General features: G+C 43.7%; 1 protein-coding gene across 1 annotated transcript in view; it reads left to right on the top strand.

Annotated features, from left to right (window-relative positions):
* LOC139269154 (nuclear receptor subfamily 6 group A member 1-like) overlaps positions 1-17,652 on the top strand; it is a 371,389-nt gene that overhangs the window by 265,367 nt on the left and 88,370 nt on the right. The window contains exon 8 of the mRNA XM_070888255.1: positions 3,261-3,382. Coding sequence (XP_070744356.1) covers positions 3,261-3,382 — 122 coding nt within the window. The remainder of the gene's footprint in view (positions 1-3,260; positions 3,383-17,652) is intronic.

The raw sequence follows: 17,652 nt of genomic DNA, 5'->3' as shown, positions 1-17,652 counted from the left end.
GAGAACTGGTTGTCAGACAGGAAGCAAAGAGTAGGAGTAAATGGGTACTTTTCAGAATGGCAGGCAGTGACTAGTGGGGTACCGCAAGGTTCTGTGCTGGGGCCCCAGCTGTTTACACTGTACATTAATGATTTAGATGAGGGGATTAAATGTAGTATCTCCAAATTTGCGGATGACACTAAGTTGGGTGGCAGTGTGAGCTGCGAGGAGGATGCTGTGAGGCTGCAGAGCGACTTGGATAGGTTAGGTGAGTGGGCAAATGCATGGCAGATGAAGTATAATGTGGATAAATGTGAGGTTATCCACTTTGGTGGTAAAAACAGAGAGACAGACTATTATCTGAATGGTGACAGATTAGGAAAAGGGGAGGTGCAAAGAGACCTGGGTGTCATGGTACATCAGTCATTGAAGGTTGGCATGCAGGTGCAGCAGGCGGTTAAGAAAGCAAATGGCATGTTGGCCTTCATAGCAAGGGGATTTGAGTACAGGGGCAGGGAGGTGTTGCTACAGTTGTACAGGGCATTGGTGAGGCCACACCTGGAGTATTGTGTACAGTTTTGGTCTCCTAACCTGAGGAAGGACATTCTTGCTATTGAGGGAGTGCAGCGAAGGTTCACCAGACTGATTCCCGGGATGGCGGGACTGACCTATCAAGAAAGACTGGATCAACTGGGCTTGTATTCACTGGAGTTCAGAAGAATGAGAGGGGACCTCATAGAAACATATAAAATTCTGACGGGGTTAGACAGGTTAGATGCAGGAAGAATGTTCCCAATGTTGGGGAAGTCCAGAACCAGGGGTCACAGTCTAAGGATAAGGGGTAAGCCATTTAGGACCGAGATGCGGAGGAACTTCTTCACCCAGAGAGTGGTGAACCTGTGGAATTCTCTACCACAGAAAGTTGTTGAGGCCAATTCACTAAATATATTCAAAAAGGAGTTAGATGAGGTCCTTACTGCTAGGGGGATCAAGGGGTATGGCGAGAAAGCAGGAATGGGGTACTGAAGTTGAATGTTCAGCCATGAACTCATTGAATGGCGGTGCAGGCTAGAAGGGCCGAATGGCCTACTCCTGCACCTATTTTCTATGTTTCTATGTTTCTAAACCATCAAACAGAGCCTTAAACGAGTCACAGAAGGCTCACTCCAAACCCGCCTGTCCCAGGTACTGCTCAGCTACCACACGAGACCCCACTCGCTCACAGGGTGCCCGGCTGAACTACTCATGAAAAGGACACTTAAAACCAGACTCTTGCTGGTTCACTTCAACCTGCATGATCAGGTAGAGAGCAGGCGGCAGCAACAAAATGTAAACGATGGCCGTGCCACTGTGTCACGGGAAATTGATCTGAATGACCCTGTGTATGTGCTAAACTATGGACATGGTCCCAAGTGGATCGCGGGTATGGTGATAGCTAAAGAAGGGAATAGGGTGTTTGTAGTCAAACTAAACAATGGATACATTTGTAGAAAGCACCTGGACCAAACGAGGCTGCGGTTCACAGACTGCCCTGAACAACCCATAGCAGACACCACCTTTTTTGAGCCCACAACACACACCCAAAGGATCAACAACACCTCGCCAAACCATCACCCCCAACAGCCCAACAAGGCCAGGCTCACCTAGCAGCCCTGCAGGGCCAACAACATGCCAGCCCAGCGAGGGCACAGCCAACACACCAGAACAGACATTTGTACCGAGGCGGTCCACCAGGACTTTGCGGGGGCGGAGTGATGTTGTGTATCTGTAAAGCATGCACTCCCATGTTCCGCCACCAGGGAGCTCATCCCCTGAAGTCCCAAGGGATCCCAGCATATAAGCCGGCCCCTAAGGCCTGTTCCTCACTCTGGAGTGTCTTATTAAAGACTGAGGTCACTGTTACTTTAACCTCCCTCTGTGCAGCCGCATCTGTGTTAAGAACACAATACCAAACACATTGAACGCAAGCTGACGAAGGGCAATGCTAAACAAAGGTGACGTATACTCCTGATGCAGGGAAGATTAAGTCAGAGAGCAAGTTACGTAGCCTGGTTAGTCTCCAAGTCACAAAGGCAGATGCGTGAGTACAGTTCCATTACCAAACCTCTGAACTAGGGATTGCATGGCACAGGAGGGAAGAGAAGCAAACCCACAAAATGGCTCCAAGGGAAAGTGAGAAGGGGCTGAACAGTGAATGGATTATGATTTGTAAAGCTGATAAAATTCAGGGCCAATAAAGACTGGAAAAAAAGAGTTAATATTCATGGTAAAAGTACAGGTTGAACCACTCTTATTCAGGACTCTCTTCTCCACACCACCCCTCGTCCGGTACCATTGCCTGTCGCCGGGTGGCACAGGTGCAGATACATTTTTTTCCATACTCACCAATATTCTCTGCTCTCCTGAAGACGGAGACTCCTTCCTCGGTCCTATTCTGAAGGCACTGATTGCCTAAGTGGCCTTGAGAGTGGGTCTTCAAGTGGGTGGTGGGATTGGGGGAAGAGAGGTTCAACCATATACGAATAATTATATTTTGAATGAAATTATAAATAAAATGTTATAAGTTATTTTATTCCCAGCTGCCGTTGGCGCTCCCTCTGGGGTTGGGCCGGCAGGCCGTGTCCTCCGGCTGGCTGCTTCTCCCCTTCCCTCCCCTCTCCACCGCCCTCGGCGCTCTGCCAAACAAAAAGAAAATACCTCTTCCTTACTTTCAATGAGTCTTGACGATCGTAGTGGCAGAGGGTCGGGGATATCTGTATCAGAGCTGGATGGTAGGGGCTGGGGGCTGGCAGTTGTAAAAAACTGTAGAACGCGTGACCTCCCCTCATCTGGTAAAATCCCTTATGTGGCACAGGCCAGATCTCAAGGGTGCCAGACAAGGGAGGTTCAACCTATATTGGTTTTTAAAGCAGCTGGTTTTTAAACAGGACATCTACCAGGTGTATAATTATGGAGGGCAGTCTACATCAAGAACGAAATCAGCTTTTTTTGCTCCTGCTTCTTTAGAAGGTGCATTCACTCCTACCACGAAATATATATCCATAGGTTGAGCCAAAGAGGTTCAGTGACTAATAAACGAATTAAGTTGCCACTGTTGTAGTCCACTGAACTATTGTAAAATTGCTCGGCTAATTTATTTAACTACTTATAGCCTGAAGCCTTTGTCTCAAGTCTTTGAGTGTGGTGTGATAAATATTAAACCAAATGTTAAAGCACTGCAGGACACTCTACAAAACAGCTTGACTGTAAAAACAAAACTAAAGGTACTATTCATTTTATAGGTGTACAGATGAGACGGTGGAAGTAGCAGAGCAACTAATCTACCTCTTTAGGAAGTTCCGTCAGCTGGCAGTCACTGAGGATGAATATGTCTGCATGAAAGTGATAAACTTCCTCAGTCAAGGTAGAGTACAAGCCAACAGCAGCTGGACACGGAGCAGGTATTGTGATGAAATGATAAACATCTCTGGGAAAAGTGTAAGATGCACATCTGTGGAAATCAGCGGAGCTTCCCCAGGATATGAGTGGGTTGTTTTGAGCATCAAGAAATACTTGTTCTCACCCATGTAGTTCATGCATCCTGATGAGCAGTCCTGTGGTAAGTGGCAGCTGCACTGGGAGTCGTGGAATGCTGAGTGACAGGTGGCATAGACTACAGAGCTTTTCCTTTGATGGGTAGAGAGCTTTCTCAAACAGTGCTGAAAATGTTGCACTGTGACGGCACAATTAAACAGTGGAAATCATTATCAGATTTGAATCACAGCTCCATAAATACAAGTCTCTTTCTTTTTAAAAACTAAGTCCATCATTTTGATGAATAATTTCATGGAAAATTATCATCAAATAAATGGCATCCGTATTGTAAATTTGGTAAACATACTGGTCTTCAATAAGTGGCTCCCATAATTGTTCAGATAATCGTCTTTACCCAAAATGTGTTAGCACAGCAGATGAGATCGTCCTTGCTTATGAATGTGAATGCATGCTGGGAATGCAAGTTGGGAACTAAATGTTCCAGGGTACTTGACGTTTTGAAAAGACAAGCAGAATGGTAAAGTGGGGCAGGGTAGCCCTGATAATAAAGGATGGACACAAGGACAGTAGAGAGAAAGGATCTTGGCTCGGAAGATCAGGAAGTAGAATCAGTATGGGTGGAGATAAGGAATAACGAGGGGCAGAAAACACTGGTGGGAATAGTATATAGGCCCCCTAACAGTAACTATACCATTGGACAGAATATTAATCAAAAAATAGTAGGAGCTTGTAACAATGGTAATGCAATAATCATGGGGGACTTTAATCTTTATTATAGACTGGACAAATCAAATTGGTAACGGTAGTCTAGAGGATGCGTTCATGGAATGCATTTGGGGCAGTTTCCTAGAACAATACATCATGGAACCAACCAGGGAACAGGCTATTTTAGATTTTGTTTTGCGTAATGAGACAGGGTTGATTAGCAATCTCATAGTGAAGGATCCTTTGGGGCAGAGTGATCATAATATGATAGAATTTCACATTACGTTTGAGAGTAACTTGCCTAAGTCCAAAACTAGAGTCTTAAACTTAAATAAAGCCAATTACATTGGTATGAAGGGCGAGTTAGCTAAGATAGATTGGAAAAATAGATTAAAAGGTATGGCAATAGATAAGCAGTGGCTATCATTTAAAGAAATATTTCATAATTCTCAACAAAATACATTCCATTGAGAAACAAAAACTTCACAGGAAAAGTGAGCCATCCATGGCTAACTAAAGAAGTTAAGGATAGCATTAGATTGAAGGAAGAAGCTTATAGTGTTGCGAAGAATAGTTATAACCTGAGGATTGGGAGAGTTTCAGAAACTAGCAAAGAATGATCAAAAAGTTGATAAAAAGGGAAAAAATGGACTGAGAGAAAACTAGCAAGAAATATAAAAACAGATTGTAAGAGCTTCTACAAGTATGTAAAAAAGAAAAGAGTAGTAAAAGTAAACATTAGTCTCTTAAAGACTGAGGCAGGAGAAATTATTATGGAAAATAAGGAAATGATAGAAACATTTTGTATCTGTCTTCACAGTAGAAGATGCAAAAAAATACCTAAAATGGGGGGAACCAAGGATGAGTGTGAGGAAGTAATGTGATTAATATAAGTAGAGAAGAAATACTAGAGAAACTAATGGGACTAAAAGCTGACAAATCCCCTGGACCCGACAGCCTACATCCTAGGGTTCTGAAAGAGATGGCTGCAGAATTAGTGGATGCATTGGTTTTGATCTTCCAAAATTCCCTAGACTCTAGAACAGTCCCATCGGTTTGGAAGGTAGCAAATATAACACCGCTGTTCAAGAAAGGAGGGAGAGAGAAAACAGGGAACTACAGACCAGTTGGCCTGACATCAGTCATTGGAAAAATGCTGGAATCCATTGTTAAGGAAGTGGTATCAGGGCACTTAGATAATCGGAACATGATTAGGCAGAGTCAACATGTTTTCATGAAAGGGAAATCTGTGTTTGACAAATGTATTAGATTTTTTGAGGATGTAACGAGCCGTGTAGATAAAGGGGAACCAGTGGATGTAGTATATTTGGATTTTCAGAAGGCATTCGATAAGGTGCCTCATAAAAAGTTATTACACAAGATATGGGCTCATAGGATTGGAGATAATGTATTAGCATGTATAGAGGATTGGTTAACGGACAGAAAGCAGAGAGTAGGGATAAACAGGTCTTTTTCAGATTGGCAGGCTGTGACTCGTAGGATGCCTCAAGGATCAGCTATTTACAATCTATATTAATGACCTAAATGAAGGGACTGAGTGTAATGTATCCAAGTTTGTTGATGATACAAAGCTAGGTGGGACAGTAAGCTGTGAAGAGAACACAAAGACTCTGAACTTGTTGGAAGCTAAGTTCCACCCAAAAGACCGCTGAGATCCTGACGGTACTTTGGGTGGAGGTTTCATGAAAAAATCCTGGAAAGACCATCCGGCAGCAAAAATGCGACTTACGTGGCAATTCTGGGTGGCAGCAGGAGGAAGTTCCCATTCTCGGCAGCAAATGCAATCCTCGGCAAAGTACCGCCGAGGATTGAGTCGGGCCCAGGGAGGGGGGAACTGATTAAATAAAACATTTCCACAAAATAATTTTAAAAAAACTAGAAATTCTTCAGGGGACCCCATCCATCTGAATCGTTGAAATAAAAATAAAGAAAAGAAGTGTACTAACCTTTTTTTGTAGGTCTTCATACTTACCGTTGAGGTTAAACCTGCCTCCACGCGGCAGGCTTTTCCCCTGCTGACAAACTGGCAGCTCGGCAGGCTGGAGGACACTTACGTGCGTTGCACGCCACCGAACATCAGCGGGTGGTCCCCAGAGGTCTTCCCTTCCCGCCGGCGGGAGGCCTCTGCTAAACTCACTCGGAGGGGAGACCGCCCAGAAAACTCAGTGACAGAGGACGGTAAGTCCACCAATTTTGGTCCCAAAGTGTCTGCAAAGGGATATAGATAGACTAAGTAAATGGGCAGTAAGGTGGCAGATGGAGTATATTGTAGAAAAATGTGAGGTTATACACTTTGGTAGGAAGAATAGAAAAACAGAATATTTTTTAAATGGTGAGAAACTTTTAAATGTTGGTATTCAGAGAGATTTGGGTGTCCTTGTGCAAGAAATAAAGAAAGCTAGCATGCAGGTACAGCAAGCAATAAGGAAGGCAAAAAGCACATTGTCCTTTATTGCAAGGGGGTTGGAGTATAAGAGTAAGGAAGTCTTGCTACAATTGTACAGGGCCTTGGTGAGACCACACCTGGAGTACTGTGCACAGTTTGGTCTCCTTACCTAAGGAAGGATATACTTGCCTTGGATGCTGTTCAACGGAGGTTCTTTAGATTGATTGGGGGGTTGAGAGGGCTGTCTTATGATGAGAGATTGTGTAGAATGAACCTATGTTCTCTGGAGATTAGAAGAATGAGAGGTGATCTCATTGAAGGGGATTGACAGGGTAGATGCTGAGAGTTTGCTTCCCCTGGCCGAAGTGTCAAGAACTAGGGGACACAGTCTCAGGATAAGTGGTCGGCCATTTAAGACAGAGATGAGGAGGAATTTCTTCACTCAGAGGGTTGTGAATCTTTGAAATTCTCTGCCCCAGAGGGCTGTGGATGCTGAGTCTCTGAACATATTCAAGGCTGAGATCGATAGATTTTTGGAGTCTAGGGGAATCAAGGGTGGGAAAGTGGAGTTGAGGTCGATGATCAGCCATGATCTTAGTGAATGGCAGAGCAGGCTCAAGTGCCTGTAGGACCTACTCCTGCTCCTATTTCTTATGTTCTTATGCAAATCCCAAGTTCCCACAGCCTTCAATCTCAGGACTTCAGCACAGTGAACTTTGCCCAGAAAACTATATGGTTCTTGTCTTAAAATTCCCAAGGGAAAAGGTAATGTTAATGGTAAACTAGCATCATCAAATTTGCCTGGCACCCAGCATGGTTCCTGCTGTCTGAATGTGGACCTCTGTTTTTATCAAAGGGAGTGGGTGGAAATCATGGAGCCATCTGTGTCCATGTCCACCACCCCACCTCCCCAAATCCATAAGGATATGAATAAAATGAAAATAAGAAAAAGGAAGTTGCCTTTACAAAACAGACAAATGTGTAAAACTTGGTTATGAGAATTAGGTCCAGAATACAATTCTATTCAATATTTAGAAGACACTACTGTGTTTCCTGCAATAACTCAAGTTTTATATCTGATCAGACTGCTTTAAAGCTCAGGCTGAACATGTTGCCTTTTCTTTTGTTGGAATCAAACCGAGTAGCTTAAAGAGTATACTGTTCAAAATTGCACATTTTCTGGCAACAGATATCTCCATACCCCACAATATACATATGGGATATGGGATTGATACATTTTACCCAATTTGATTTGACTCCCAGACCTACCTGTCCATCATTCACTCTCCACCATCGTGACGAGAAACTAAAAGCAAGATGTTCCACAATGCAAGCAGCAATCCATGTTCTAAAGGGACACCTTGATTTGAAACCTTCATATGGAGTGAGTTGAAATTTTAATGCTTCTAAATAAATGGAAATCGTGCTGATTTATTGATTTGGATTTGAAATTTGGTTTAGATCTTATCCCTTGTGATAAACAGTAGAAATATCTGCCCTATTAATGAATATTGTTGACTGGTGCATGCAAATTACCAATGTCTAAAAGTACACTTAAAAAATCTAATCATCAATAACTCTTTTAGAAATCAAAGTGACAAAGAATTCTGATTACTTTCCATTTTATTTTTTGATCATAACTATTGATTTAAAAAATTTTTATATTTTTGCTTTCAAAACGGTGTAATGGATCTCAATGGAACAAATCGCTTGCTGGAGTTACTGACTTAACTGGTGCGAATGAGACTCTGGTGCCTTCCAGACTATTCCACAACAAAATTAATAGATTGTGTCCCTCACCACCCACATCCCCTTGCTCCTTTCCAATCCCACCTTTCTGCATCTACCCCTGGGTACAAACTCTCCCTCAAGTCACTTACCGCTGCATTTCCAAACACACAACCACTGCCTAGCCTTTGGCCTTCCATTTGCCACAATACTCCCTCACCTCCACTTTTCATGCTCTTGTCCCCAGCAAAGCCTTCACTTTCTCCTGTTCTGTTCATTTCCCCACGGTAGAGGCCCAACTTTGCGGCCTCATAGAAATATAGAAACAACTACGGCAACTTGTATTTCTGTAGCACCTTTAACGTAGTGAGACATCCCAAGGTACTTCACAGGAGATTTTCAAAGATTTGACACTGAGCCGTTTAAGTAGAAATTGGAGCAGGTGACCAAAAGCTTGGTCAAGAGGTATGTTTTAAGGAGTATCTTGAAGGAGGAAAGAGAGGTAGAGAGGCAGAGAGGTTTAGGTACAGAGTTCCAGAGCTTGGGGCCTAGGCTCCAGATATGCTCAGGAGGGCAGAATTAGAGGAGTGCAGATATCTCAGGGGGGCGGGGGGGGGGGGTGGTTGTAGGGCTGGAGGAGATTACAGAGATAGGGAGGGGCGAGGCCATGGAGTGATTTGAAACTAAGGATGAGAATTTTGAAATCGAGGCATTGCTTAACCGGAAGCCAATGCAGGTCAGCGAGTACAGGGGTGATGGGTGAGCGGGACTTAGTGCAAGTTAGGACACGGGCAGCCGAGTTTTGGATCAGTTTATGTCGGGTAGAAAGTGGGAGGCCAGACAAGAGTCTAGAGCTAATCAAGTCTAGAGGTAACAAAGTCATGGATGAGGGCTTCTGCAGCAGATGAGCTGAGGCAAGGGCGGAAACGGGCGATGCTACGGAAGTGGAAGTAGGCCACGTTAGTTATGCTGCGAATATGTGGTTGAAATCTCATTTCAGGGTCAAATATAACACCAAGGTTGCGAACAGTGTGGTTCAGCCTCAGACAGGAGTTGGGGAGGGGGCTGGAGTCAGTGTCTAGGGAACGCAGTTTGTGGCGGGGACCGAAAACAATGGCTTCGGTCTTCCAATATTCAATTGGAGAAAATAGGAACAGGAGTAGGCCATTCAGCCCCTCAAGCCTTTTCCACCATTCAATTAGAATATAGATGATCTGTGCCTTAATTGTATTTACCTGCCTTTGTTCCATTATCCTAGTTGGCCTTACCCAATAAATATATGTTGGTTTCAGTGTTGAAAATTTCAATTATCCCAGCATCCATAAAGATTTCCGCAACCCTTTGTTTGAAATAGTGCTTCCTGATTTCACTCCTATATGGCCTAGTTCTAATTTTAAGATTATGTCCTCTTGTTCTGGATTCAACCACCAGAAGAATTAGCTCCTCTGTCTCTACCCTATACAAATCATTAATCATTTTAAATACCTGGATTAGATCATCCCTCAGCCTTCGAAACTCAATTGTTCCAGTTTGTTATAGTGGCAACTGGAAAGCCCTATTTTTAACAAGCAATGCCGTTTCCATTGCTGGATAGCATTGCTGACGGCTGCCTTTGCAAATGGACTGCAGCAATTGTGGAGCAGCCAGATTCAGTGAAACTCTGGCTGGCTTCTTCACATTGAATACTGCCACACAGTAATGAAAGGGGAACCTGTTTTCTTATTGACATTTTTTATATGACGTAAGGATTGTTGAACATTGTGCTTTAAGAGCAATAGCTGGTTGTGGTATAAGTTTGGATGTAAGGAAATAATGAGAATGATTTGCTAGTCTATTGAAAAGGTTCTGATCGAAAATGTGTGGCTCTATTCTGATATTTTGTTCCTCAGTTTGACTTGGGCAAAGCAGGTCAGATGACGTCGTTTGATGACGCGTCATCAGCCAGTTTCCTTAAAGGGACCATGCGCAAATTTATGTTGACATTGGTGCTGTCAGTGTTCTACAGCATTGAGATGCTGCAAATACTGACCAGCACTGAACAGAGGTGCATGGCTGCACCCAGGCTCTCCCATGACTTCCTCCATATACTTATGGAGGGAATCACAGCACGCACGGAGGTTCTCTTCCCTTCCAGTGGGTGGAAGATGCCTGCTGCTGCTGGTATTGGGGCTGATCGTGATAGGATTCTGAGGACCAAGTTGAGAGAATTTTAAGGGCACCCATGCTGATGGAATAGATGGCAGGTGCAGTAGAAATGACAGAAGCGATCTGTTAATGGTGGGAGAGGAAATTAGGTCAAACTGGATGGAGATTTGTGTAAAGACTTGCAGCATTCTGAATCTGTAGTGGAAATACAATTTAGAGAAGCTAGTGGCTAAGGGAAGATATCCGAATCCGTTGGGAGCTTTAATTTGACATTTGAAGTAGTCAACTCATCAGCTGAAACAATGACCAGTGATCTCCCACCTCAGTTTCATAGGTCTAAGCACTGCGGGAACCTGATGGAAGACCTGTCAAAACCTAAAAGCTGGAAAAAAAGCATTGTTAAGTGGCTGTAAACAAGCCACTAATGATTTCAATTGCCTCCCCCACCGCTGCGTGCTGGGTCTGCTCAGCGCTGTCAGACCCGGCATTTGGGAAAGGCACGTGGTGGCGGGTTGACAGTGGGGACCTGACCTACTGTCAGAAAAAAACATTTTCCCACCCGACCCACCACTGATCGCACCCACTAACCCCCCAGAAAATTTTCCCCAAAGAAAGGGGTTTGGAAATATACTCTTGGAGAGCCAGGCTTCTGAAACTTACTTGGATCAGTTTAGATGAGGATTTTAAAAGCTGAGTATAACCATTGCAGTCAATGGTAGTTTTTGACAGTGAATCAAATTCTTGCCCATATTTGAATACTGGTGTTTCTTTACATGAGTCAAGTACAGCCATATGCTTCCTTTCAGCCTGTACACTGCACTGCGCTGAAACAGTGGCCAATGTGTTTCACACTCAACACATGTCCCATTAATGGGAATAGTCTCTATAATGGACAGAATGGCAGATATTAAACTTTCACACAAAGCAAATGAATTGATTACATCTATTTTATGGTGAATGTAAAAATTAATTACACTCAAGAGTGGAGTGATAAATACAGCTGCAATTGCCGCTCCCCTTGTTAACACCAAACCACACATTGCACTGTTAAAATGTAACATGTATCACAGATGTAGGGTAGCAGTCTCTTGATGTAAATCAGGTAATTACAAGTGTATTTGTTTTATACCTCCAGCAGTCTGGTGTTTTACAAAGGATTTTATGTTCTTGTGATATTTCAAGTCCTCAATTTTGTATTTTTTTGTCTAAATTTCATGGGATTCACTTGATAGCTATGTGACTGTATAGCTATCTCTCACAAGCCTCTGCCATCAGCATGACATAGTCTTCTGGGATTTAAGCGAGAATTCCCTCATGCAATAGTCTCTCCACACTTTCCGCAAGTAGATCTTACGTACTCTATAAGAGAAAAACTGCTGCTCTGTGGTTTTGTGCCCCTGTGGATGGCTTGTACTCTTTAGGACTCACACAGTCCTAAATAATTAATGCTCAGGGCACTTAATTTCTCTCTAAGCCACTCTGGAAGGTATTGTATCAACACACCGCACTCCAGCTGAGCTCTGATTGCAAGTTAACTAAGTAGATTGTTTTAATAGAAGTTAATCAAGTAAACCACATACAGAATAGCACAAGACAGCAGCAAATAGCTTCATCTCTTAAAAGTACACTCTGCTCCTGCCAGCAGTGAATGTAATGCACTCCAGCATATCTTTTTGGTTCTGTTTCACCTAAAACCTGGTTCCACTACCACAGCTCAATCTCTCTCTCACTCTCTCTCTCTCTCTCTTTTTCTCTCTCTCTCTCTATCTCTCACTCTATCTCTCATTCTGTCTCTCCCTCCTCCTCTCTCATATCCTACACCTAATGCTTAAACGACCCATTGGCATTGAAATGAACAGACTCTCCGCAAATTCCAGGCAGACGTAAAATAATGTCCCAAAAAGGTACTGACATTTCCAGGTTGCACGCTCTTCTGTTATTTACACCTCTCAAATGAAATCTTCCTGACTTAATTAATGTGGTTTGGAAGCTGAAGGCCAAAAGCAATTTCCCAGAAGCTAGACACATCAAAGCCAGATGACAATCATAGAGCTCATTCAACATTTGCTTTAAACTTATACTGAATAAGATCAGCAACAACAAGTTCCATTCATATAGTGCCTTTAATATAGTAAAACAATCTAAGGCACTTCACAAGAGTGAAATCAGACAAAAATTGAGACTGAGTCAAAGAAAGAGACATTAGGATGGGTGACTAAAGGCTTGGTCAAAGAGATAGGTTTTAAGAAGCGATCTTAAAGCAAAAGAGAGAAGCAGAGAGGCGGAGAATATAGGGAGGGAATTCCAGAACTTAGGGCCTAGGCAGCTGATGGCATGGCCACCATTACTGGGACAAAGGGAGAGGGGATGCCCAAGAAGCCAGAGCTGATGAACACCGAGTTCTTGGGGGGTTGTAGGCCTGGAGGAGGTTACAGAGATAGGGAGGGTCGAAGCCATGGAGGGATTTGAACACGTGAATGAGAATTTTAAAATCAAAGCATGATGTGTGTTAGTATAAACCTGCTTCAATAAAGTTAAAGAGGGTAGCGTTTTTCAGTATGATGGATATCTTTTGCTGATATCAGCATTTATTGATTTGTTCATCAAGGTACTGATTAGTTAAGGAATCAGTGGAAACAAGACTTGAAGCTGTACACCTTCTGATGGGCTATTGTGTCTGTCTATGCTGTGCTTAGGAAAGTGTTGTCATCGTTCACATGTCATAATCGCCTGACCCAAATAACGTTCACCTGCCAAGAGGTTATAACTATGCTTATCAGCGCGTACCATTGTGATGGTCATAAAGCCAAGACTAGGTGACATGCAGAATAGCAGTATGTATAGATGAGGGATGCATTGTGCTCTTGTGCGTACTTTTTATGCTCTTGAAAAGGAACGGGTAAAGGTAAACCCCATGGCCTGGAAAATGGATCATTCCAGAATTAGGGTGGGATACCAGTGCAGCTTGCACATGGATTTAATGTCGAGCTTCCTGCCTCTATAATAAAGTAAATCAAAATATTCAAACTTACCTTTCTGGTGGCAGCCTCCAACTGTCCCTTTAAGGATCTCTGGTTTGGCTGCCAAGTGCCTGAAGAAAGAGACCTTGCCTGTGCAGTCAAATTTTGCAAAGCAGGCCTCAAATCGGCCCCCTATTTTCATATGTAAAAGGCTTACCACCTTTTTCAGATGTGTGTCCCTGACATCAATAGACAAGCCTTTACCAATATGGCGGGTGGTGCATTTCCGGCGTGGAATGAGCGCATGCACGCAGCCCACCATATTGGACCCTTTGGTACCCGTTTTACAGGCAGCCTGATCCAATTTCCAGCCCAATTTCCAAGCTGGGATAGATACAAGTATTCAACAAAATAACCCTCAGTGCAATAATCAGAGTCATTTCAGGTTTAGAATTCTTCATTTCAATATCGTTGTACTAGTATGCAATACTTTTGGAAGAATAGTACCTCTTAGCTATATCCCTGGCAAATGTTGGCACTCATCCCTTTTTTTTTCTTGATTCTTCCAACCAGAGCTCCTGACAAAAAGGCCCCATATAACTAGACTGTAAAGGCTGATTTGGTGCTTCCCTGAGAGTTCATAGCAATGGTATTGTGATACGATAGGCTTGAACTGCAATTAGTTGACACAGGAGAGCAGCAAACTCTGCCAATTTGGGGTAAGCCGTGTTGAACACCGAAACAGCTTGACCAGGCTTCTTTAGATTGAATAGATAAATGACGAGCTTCCCCCAGCCAATTTACATCAGAAGTTTAGTCTGATACATAATAGTATGTTGATGAATTGCAGTTATATTGTTACGTTGAATGATAAATCTGTGTGTTTGTCATTTAAAAACGGACTAATTTATCTACTCAACCTAATAGTTTTACAACCTATTCTGATAACACATAGAGCAGCAAACACCAGTAGCTTCAGTTATTAAGCAGTGTGCTGATATCCCGTTCAGTCCACAATTTGATTAGTAACAATGGAGAAGTGTCAGATATTGGTCATGTAGAATGATAGTGCCGCTGTGACCTGACACAGCTTGTGAGATTGCACCAATTGTGTCACTGGTAAAATAACATCCATGCTATTTAATATCAACCTTGAGCGTGTCAGGCTTGAACCCCAATTTCTAATTCAGACTCAGGTCTTCATAATCTAAGTTCAGATTGATTGAATTTCCAAAGCATAGCTACCACTTTTTTTAATAACTACACCGGTGCAAAGGAAAAGAAATGGCTGAAACATATCAGCAGAATTCAAAACAATTCCAATGGGTCAAATTCAGAAAAGTACCAATAGACCCAGTCACCCAAAACAGTTCTGTTCTGATTTGAACGAAAGTTTAATGCACACTCTAGCTTTCCTGAAGGCAGCCAATCGAGATCTCACAAGTATGCAGCCCATTGCTCACTCAGGAGAAAACAATGATCCATGCTCTCAGCACCTCAAATGCTGATTACATGGTGACCCGATTGCTGGATTCCAGCTTAAATATGTTTCCTGCAGTTTTTCACACATGCAAGGAGCACAGGACCAGAGAAGCAGGGAATCATGAGTGCAGCAGGTCTTAAAGGGCTGCTGTGCTGAAATGGAAGCACAACCCTGTATTTGGTGGAGACTTACTGTTTATACTGAAAATGGCTGAAGGAGCTCCAAGAACTGTACTCGTTGCTCAAACAACGCCTGGAGGTCCTGCTAGAAGAGGTGGTGCTGAGGAAAGTGACCATTTTTGGGGCACCAAGCATATGGCCTCCAGCATTTGCACCATCAGTAATACAGTCTGCAAAACATGGGCCCCAACCCCCATATCTCACACCCCTTCATTATCACCTGAGCAAACCTTGAAGGCCAAAGGTTCCTATCACTCACAGAAGTGTTACATGATTTTTCACCCACTCAGTATTGCCACTCAGAAGACTTGCGTAATCCTCCTGGTAAAATTTAGACCAGACCACAGGACTGTACCACCTTGTGGCATTGCAATGCTGAAAGAGAACGCTGCACGCAACCTTCAGGAGAGAACTTGCTCCGGTGGGGACCACCTTACCTAAGCCCCCACAGCCGCATATGGTATGTGACCAATGGATTGCAACCTTACCAGAGCTGCGTACCGACTTGCACTGATTAATCAGGAGAAGCACTTTATGCAGTCATGTGAGAATTTTGATGAGCTCCTTGCATGGAACCATGCGTGTTGCTTTGACATTTGTGTAGGTGTTCAAGAGGGTTTGGGGAACCTGTAGAGCACCATGCAGTGAGTGGTAACCTGTGGGGGGAGCCTCCTAGTCCAGGGCAGCCTTTACTAAGCTCAGTGGGGTGTCCACACCGAGCTCCACAATAGAGGAAGGATAATGAGGCTTTAGAGAGGGTATAAAGCAGATTCATCAGGATGTTGTCTGGTATGAGGAAATACAAATCCAAAGAAATTTCATTTGAAAAATTGGGGCTTTCTTGTTATAACAACACAGATTACGGGGCGATACAAAAGAAGTGTTTAAAGTTATGAAAGGATGGGACAGAGTAGATGAAACAGACTTCTTCCAGTAGTTGAGGAGCGAGAATGAGGGACCATAGATATAAGATTAAATGTAAGAGAATCAGAACAGAGGGCAGGAGAAACATCTTCACACCGAGAGTTGTGAGGCTTGGAATCCACCCTCAGGGTTGGTAGTTGAGGCAGAAACTGTCAACATTCAAAATTGGATTGGAAATGCAGTTGAAGAAAAAGGAGGTGAAGGAATATGGGAATTGGGATGGATAAATGTGATTAGAGCTAGTTTTCTCACATGGAGGGTAAACGCCTGCACAGACTGGTTGGGTTGAGAAGCCTGTTACCATGTTGTAGCTTCTTTGTATGTATTTCTATCTGTATATTGGAGGTGAGATAAAAGAACCAGAGGCGACACAAGGAAATACTTTTTTAAACAAGTAGTTAGGATTTGGAATGCACTGCCTGATAGGGTGGTGGATACAGATTCAATAGTAGGCTTCAAAAGGGAATTGGATGAATATTTGAAGGCGAAAAATTGCAGAGATCTGGGCAAAGAGCCGGCACAAACCCGATGGGCCGAATGGACTTCTTCTGTGCTGTATTATTCTATGATTCTATGACTAACAGAAAGTAGCTGACAGAAAAGCTGTTTCCATCTTGGTTCTGACTCGCATGTGTGTCCTATACATGGCGATGTGATCTTCATGTGATTGTGCTAGCATTCCAACAATTCTTGACTCATTTGTATTGCGAGCTGAAGGAAAGTATTCTTTCAGAGTTAAGTCTAGGCATTTGTACTAGTAGACATTGCTGCTACAGAGGTGGTTTTAGATTTCTTCTGTCTTGGAGCACAGGAGAGGCTCCACCTACAGAGGGAATGTCATCTTATTGCCCTCTCATGTGACCTCTACCTGCTGGTTTGCATTGGCAGCTGGATAGGAGAGGTACACCGACCTGGAGTGGAAACTGGCCCAAGGAAATAAAAAATGGAGCAAATAAAATAAATTCATTGGCCCGAAAATTGCAGCATCTCCGGGTGCGTACGATGTGCGCACGCACCCACCCAAAGAGGCCTCGCAAATGTCGGTTCTTGGCTTTTGAGATCTTTGACAGATCGCACGCATCTCCGGGAGAAAAGAATTCGCAGGCAGAGATTGGGCTATTTGCCCAACTCTTGCCCAGTGAATGTCCTTCAAACTCTTATGCCTGGTAAAAGCAGGCGTATGTCTGCTGCCGATCCGTCCTAAGTGCGTCATCAGAGTGCGCACCCCGCCAATTCTCCCGCCCCCGACAGCGAAAATCTTCCTCCCACCAGACTGTGCCAAAAGCTGCTTTTTTCTGGTGGTCCAGTGAGGCTGTGGCCTTCTAAAATGGTGGTGCGGCTCCCATTAAAGGGGAGGACCTACTGCCGCTGCCGCCATGTTTTTTTTGTCAGCCGACTGCCATGCCGAGCCGCTAATTATGCCCCCGGGTTCGGCCGGGCCATCAACTGGCAGCCTGGTACCCACTCTTAGCCTGGCCGAAACCCTCCCTGGTGGCCCAGTGGATCAAACTTAAAAAATCGCGCAAGCTCTCTCCCCTTTAAGTGAAGGGGAGAGCTGTGATGACGTGGCGTCGTGATGACGTCATCAGCGCTACGTTGATAACTGGC

This window comes from Pristiophorus japonicus, chromosome 8, assembly GCF_044704955.1.
Source record: "Pristiophorus japonicus isolate sPriJap1 chromosome 8, sPriJap1.hap1, whole genome shotgun sequence".
NCBI lineage: Eukaryota > Metazoa > Chordata > Chondrichthyes > Pristiophoridae > Pristiophorus > Pristiophorus japonicus.
The sequence above is the reverse complement of the archived record's forward strand: the minus strand, read 5'-3'. Positions and strand labels throughout refer to the sequence as shown.